General features: G+C 62.2%; 1 protein-coding gene across 2 annotated transcripts; it reads right to left on the bottom strand.

Moving 5' to 3' along the window:
• Nucleotides 1-323: 323 nt before the first annotated feature.
• On the bottom strand, nucleotides 324-3,870 carry CD79B (CD79b molecule). Of its 2 annotated transcripts, none has more exons than XM_036837400.1 (6): nucleotides 3,727-3,870; nucleotides 3,032-3,082; nucleotides 1,709-2,020; nucleotides 1,371-1,489; nucleotides 1,055-1,096; nucleotides 324-933 (listed from the first exon to the last, which is right to left on the bottom strand). In XM_036837400.1, the coding sequence occupies exons 1-6, from the start codon at nucleotides 3,791-3,793 to the stop codon at nucleotides 835-837; spliced, it is 690 nt and encodes a 229-aa protein (XP_036693295.1). In that variant the 5' UTR covers nucleotides 3,794-3,870; the 3' UTR covers nucleotides 324-834. The 2 variants fall into 2 exon arrangements, with proteins under 2 accessions (XP_036693295.1, XP_036693294.1); XM_036837399.1 differs by having other exon boundaries at nucleotides 361-933; nucleotides 3,032-3,085; nucleotides 3,727-3,793.
• Between the last annotated feature and the right edge of the window lie 2,074 nt (nucleotides 3,871-5,944).

The following is a 5,944-nucleotide window of genomic DNA, read 5'->3' as shown; positions in this document are numbered from 1 at the left end:
GCTGCTTGTCGGCTGAAGGGAATGCAGGGTGAGGGTATCCCCTCCGAGAAGAAGGGTCAGTCCATTCAGCCCTTCTCCACTGCTCGGGGCCTCACTAGGGTCAGAGAGCAGCGGAAGAACGGGAGACATGACCACAGGTCCCAATTGGGCCTTCAGAGAGAAGCAGTGAGTGAGCCCCGGAGAGGGCTCTGAGCCCCATGGCAGCCATCCCTCCTCACACCCCATGGCAACCGTCCCTCCTCATACCCCACGGGTCCACGGATGTGCCCAAACAGGAACTCTCATCCACCCCATAACCATAGATGTCACAAGCCTGTGTGTCATTTCTCAAGACACATTGTTTATTCCGTGGGAGAAAGGGCTCAAGGCCAGCAGCCCCCTGGGGTGGGGGAGGGCGGGAGAGAGCAGGAGAGGATGGGAGAGGGATGAAGCTCTCAGTGGCCCATCTGCAGCCACATGGGGGTGGGCCAGGGCCCTTCCCGGGCTCTACAGGAAGCCGGGCTGTTCTGAGTCCGTTTGCAGGTTCCAGACAAGTCTCTGCCTTCCCTGTCCTGAATAGGGGATGGATCCCCGCATAGCACCCCCAGAAGGCTGGGTCCAGTCTAGCCCCAGAGAACTCCCTGCTCCAAATCACTGCCCTGTGGCCCTTCCGCTCCAGTCCCTTTGGCAAGAGATGGGGACCAAGGGCTGGAGGGGCAGGCGGACCTGGTGGGCCAGCTTTGGAGGCAGACAGGGGGTCCAGGGTAAAGGGGATGGGCTGGGAGCCGGGCGGCTCTGAAGCAGTCAGTGAGGGCCCAGTAGGCTGTGCCCAGGGGCGTGGGGAGGGCCGGCCTCTCACTCCTGGCCTGGGTGTTCGCCCACCGACCACTTCACCTCTCCTGTCCGCAGCGTCACTATGTCCTCGTAAGTGGCTGTCTGGTCAATGTCCAGGCCCTGGAGACACGGAGCGGAGCTCAGGCCTTGGCCACGCACTGATCGTACACAGATGGTGCCTCTGACCGCGCCCCCTGCCCCCCATGGCCCCGGGAGCTGCGGGGTCCACCCTGCTCCTTACCTCATAGGTGTGATCTTCCTCCATCCCGGCCTTGCTGTCATCCTGGCGGATGAGGGACGGAGAGCAAAGTGTTAGCTTCCCCCACCCCCATCCACTGCCGGCCCAGGCTGGGGAGGGCCGGGGAGATTGGCCCGGGGTGAAGGGTCAGGGGCCAAGGGTCAGGGGTCGGGGGGAGAGGCGCACTCTGCGAGAACAGCTGATGAATAAAGGAGTGACTGAATCGGTAAATCGATGGGCAGGCTCTGGGGCTGGGGAAGTGGAGACCCTGCCCGTGTCCGGCCTGCCCCGTGGCTGCTTCCCCGGTCCCCAGGGTCACCTTGTCCAGCAGCAGGAAGATGGGCACGATGATGAAGAGGATGATGAGGAGGGTCTGGATCATGATGATGCCGTCTTTCAGCGTGTTCCGCCGCTTCAGCTGCGCCAAGGTGCTGAACCCTGGGGGGAGGTGGGGCGGGGGCGGTGAGGCTGGGGCTCCCCCTTTGGGCCTGCGCCCCTCAGGACCTGCTTCTCAGCGGCTCTCCCAGGTGCTCGAGGGCCACAGTCACCGCCACACTGTGGCCCCCCTACTGGTCCGGGCTGGGGTGGGGTGGGTGTGGACGGCTCCACGAGCACGCCCGCTCTCCTCCCTGGCTGGGGGGCGGGCCCCGCACGCACCCATGACCCGAAGCTCAGTGCCACAGCTGCGCTCTGTCCTCGGGGACCGCTGGAAGCACTCCTGCTCGCAGTAATAGATGCCGTTGTCCTGAAACTGGATGTCTTGGATGATGAGTGTGGCCTCGGAGGTGTTCTGGGTCTGGAGGATGCGGCCCTTTTCGGGGAGAAATATCTTGGCCTCCAAGTCCGTCTCCTGCTTCCGGAGCCAGCTCACGTTGCCCAGGGCCTCCAGGTGGCACTTGATTTCCACCATGGAGCCCCGTTTCTTGGCCACGAAACGTGGGTGCTGCCAGATCCGGGAACAAATGCTTCCTGCGGGCGCCAAGGCTGGGATTAAAATCTTGCCCCTTGTCTTCTTGACCGTCAGCCCGAACTCAGGCCCTCAGCCGTGGGCCCCTGTCCTGGGCAGCACTGACCCCTGGCTCCGCCCCCTTGTCTGTCCTTGCTTCTCGGGGTGCGGGGCAGACATGAGGCAGAGGTGTGGGAGAGCCAGAGCCACGTGAGAAGCTACAGGCCAAGCCGCCGGACCCCGCCCCTTCCTGATGGCCCACCCTTCCTCCCTGATTTTCCTTTAGAAGGGCCTGGAACCTTCTGATTCCTTTCCATGCCCATTACAGCAGCCCGATGCCGGCCTCACCCCGTGAGGCCAGAAGGCCCATAGCACAGCCTCCGGCCTGGCCTGGTGCTCTCACCTCTCCCTGCCCTGGGCTACCCACACCAGCCCGAAATCCTCAGGGACACCCCACAAATCCTTAGCCTGGCAGTCAAGGCCTCCCACGTCCATCCCCTGGCCGTCACCTCCCTCCCCACTTCTGTGTGGAGCTGCTCCTCTTTTTATTCCTAAGGCTTCTTTCTCAGTTTGCCATGATGTCCCCGCCCACCTGCTCCAAGAAGCCTCCCTCCTGGCTGGTTCCCAGTCAGTGGTCCCCTAGGAACCCCTGCGACCTGTCGGGGCCCCTGAGGTTATGGTCTCCTGCCAGGGCTAAGCCCAACTCCCCAGCCAGGGAGACCGGGTCTGAGTCCTCAGTGGGGTTCCCTCTGGCCCCCACTCCAACCCTGGGTTTGGCGCTGCCCCGGATCGCTGGGACTGGAGCACTTATGTTTAATGACGATGATGGCTGGAGGAGTGGGGATTGGAGGGACTTCAGAGCCAGGTCTTACAGAGGGAGACAGACCCTAAGGAGGCCTGGGGATGGGAGTCCTGGGTGGGGAGACCCAGGGGGCACAAGGGCACAAGGGTGACCATGGGACAGCCCACAGGACAGTGACCGACTTTGGACACAGACATACTTGTCCCCAGAAGGGACGGGGGAAGTTGCTGACCTTTGGGATCCCGGTAGAGCTCCTCTGTTTTGGCCACCAGCACTGGCTCACCTGCTGGGTGGGAGGGAGTGGGCGGGGCCGGTCACTCGGACTTGGCTGCCCCACCCCTGCATTCCCAGACCCACTTCCTCCCCGCCCAGGACATCAGCATCAAGACCCCTCAGCTCTCCCCCAGCCCTGCTCTGGAGAGACTAGAGTGGGGTGGGGTCACCAGAAGATCCGACTCCCAGCCCCCCTTCTGCCCTTGACCTTGAACCGCGCCTGGATGAGACGGGAGGGAAGTTACAGCCGGAGGGCTCCACCGCCTTCCAGACCAGGACACCACTTCTGGAACATGCCTGTCCCAGGTCTGCTTGGGGGCAGCTCTCCACTGCCCCCACCCCTCCCACGCAGTGCCCTCCACGGCCTGGGGGTGAACCACACTCTTCGTTCTCTCTCCTGGGCCCAGCTCTTCTGCGGTCAGAGCCACCAACCCCTCAGGCCCAGCTCAGCCTGACACCCTCCGGGCGGGAGAGGGGCTGGGGCCGCGGAGCCCTGAGCCATCATCATGGCCGATACCCATAGACCCGGTCCCCAGGGCTGTCAGAGGGAGACAGGAGGCAGAAAAGCGTGAGAGACAAGCAGGAGGAGGAGAGAGCAGGAGACAGAACCAGTGGAGAGAGCGGAACCAGCAGGCCTCTCGGCTCGGGCCGTACCTGAAAGGAGCAACAGCAGAAGCACCAACCAGTTGCTGAGCCCGGGACACAGCGCCGGCCCCGCCATGCTCACCCCGCCGTCTCCTGCCCCAAGCCCGCGACAGCGGAGGCTCCTGGGGGGGAAAACGTGTAACTGCCCAGGCTGCAGCCTGTCTCCTCCCCGCCTCTTCCCCACCAGGCCCCTTCCTGCCATGCAAATTGGGACCCAGGGGAGGCACCGGCTCTCCGGGGACCCTGGGGGAGGGCAGGTTCTTTTGTCAGCTGTGCTGCTAAGGCTCAAGCGTCACCCCAGCTCGGGCACTACAGCGGGGTCCGCGGTGGACGCCCCGGGTGGCGGCAGCCTCTGAGTCCCCACCCCATCCCTGTGCCCTGGGGCCCCCTAGCCTCCCACCGCACACTTAGCTGAATACACATGGGTCCTGTGGATGAATGCGAGCACGGCCTCTCCACCCTGGACCAGCGTACACCCTGTGGGAAGAGGGGCACCCAGGAAGGATGGGGCAGGGGTGCTGGCGGGCAGCTATGGGCCCAGAGCACGGCCTCTTGGCTGGAGTGCAGGTGGCCATGTTGGGGGTTGATGGGGATTTGACCCTGGGGAGGAAAGGAACCACAGCGGTTCTTGAGCAAGAACAGGCCAAGAGTGGCAGCCGCTTGGGAGATTTGGTCCAGGACCTGGCGAGAGGGCCCCTCCCTCACTTGGTGGGAGAGTTTGCTGTGAGCTGCCAAAGAAGGTGGACTTAGGTGTTGACAGCTTAGAGAAAACCCACCACTCAGCAATCAGGGGACTCTCAGGGCACTGAAGTGTTATCCACAGCTCCAGGGGTCTTGGGCAGAGGACCGGAGGCTAGTATGGGGGAGTCTTCAGGTTCTGAAACAAAAAGGATCTCTGGCTTTATCTCGCCAGTCAGCAGAGTGGTGGATGGAACCATAAGTCTAGGAGCTTGTCTAAGCTCAACTTTGTGCCCCTGCCCCTGGATCAGACACAACCCTCATCCCTTGGGGGCTCGGGGTGGGGGAGGTGCCCTTGTGCAGTGCACAACCTGCACAGCTGCACATGGCAGGCTTGCATCCCTCAGCCCCACAGCTGAGCCCACTCTTGAGTTTTATGTTTTATGGAAGCTTCTTTACTCTCTCTTGGGCCCTCACTCTCTCTCTTCTTCCAACCGCCAGGAGGGGAAGGAAGTTGCAAATCTTGTGTCCTCTGCCTACATATTCTCCTTACCACTCGCCAGTTTTCAAACAGCCTGTGCTGCTGGCAGGTCTGTTTGGGTTCAGGGAGACAGGGACCCGCCTCCTAGGCCAGGGTTGGTGGTGAGGAAGGCAGAGGTCTGGGTGCTGCCCCCTCAGTCCTGAGCATAAGTCTCACCTGGGATGGTGGGGTCCCCCCCCACCACCAAGGAGTACGGGCCAGGACTGGAGCTGTGGAAAGCGGGGACAGGAGGGGTTAAGGTTCCATCCAAGGAACAGCTCGTTCCTGGCAGTCCCAGATGTTCTTGTTGTTTCCAGATGTTCCAAATGAAAAAAAAAAACCACATTTCTCTGAAAAGGTGTCAGATGTTCAGTTCACAGAACAAACAGCCCAGGAATATAAACATCACCTGAGGTCAGCTTGGGGACCATGGGCCCCTGGTGGGGGAGGTTGGAGACTCCCCCAGAGGAATGGGGGAAAATCCAGGGGTCTCTTCCTTTAGCAGAGTACCTCCTGGTGATGGAAGCCTTGGTAAGCTTTGGGGCTAGCGTCCCCCAAAGTTGGGAGGAAGACGGAGAAGGCTTGGGATACACACGTGTGTGTGTGTGTGTGCATGTAGCTGCTCACACGGGTGTGCTGCCGGGCTGTGTGGTGTGGGGCTGCTCAGGGGCTGGTCCTGCGGCCCAGGGTGACTCTAGGGGGCACGGAGGTTGGGGGCGCAGTAGGTGTCCTCCAAACACACATACATCTGCGTCTCCCGTGGGCAGGGATGCAGATGTGTCCTTTGGACTTCATTCCCATTCATGCCAGGAGGGGGTGGGGGCAATGGGGGCCCCGCCGTCTGCAGGGTTATTTGTCACAGTTGGGGCCATGCTGTTCCCTCCCCAGTGACAACAGTACTGAGCAATGTCCGGGGCTTGTGACGCCTTTTCCTTCCTGGAACAGGAGGCCTCGTAAGCCCACTCCTGCCTCTGCCCCCGGCTGCCCTGGGCTGTGCACCCCGACATCAGGCAGCCCTCACCCCACCTT

Source organism: Balaenoptera musculus, chromosome 20, assembly GCF_009873245.2.
Source record: "Balaenoptera musculus isolate JJ_BM4_2016_0621 chromosome 20, mBalMus1.pri.v3, whole genome shotgun sequence".
NCBI lineage: Eukaryota > Metazoa > Chordata > Mammalia > Artiodactyla > Balaenopteridae > Balaenoptera > Balaenoptera musculus.
This window is presented reverse-complemented; position numbering and strand designations above follow the sequence as displayed.

What these genes read in the sequence shown, in the direction of transcription:
- CD79B (XM_036837399.1), bottom strand. Translation starts at nt 3,793, where the DNA reads ATGGCGGGGCCGGCGCTGTGTCCCGGGCTCAGCAACTGGTTGGTGCTT. An exon ending in TCTTCCTGCTGCTGGACAAG is followed by an intron (nt 1,097 to 1,370) that starts GTGACCCTGGGG and finishes CTCATCCGCCAG; the next exon opens with GATGACAGCAAGGCCGGGAT. An exon ending in AGGAAGATCACACCTATGAG is followed by an intron (nt 934 to 1,054) that starts GTAAGGAGCAGG and finishes CCGTGTCTCCAG; the next exon opens with GGCCTGGACATTGACCAGAC.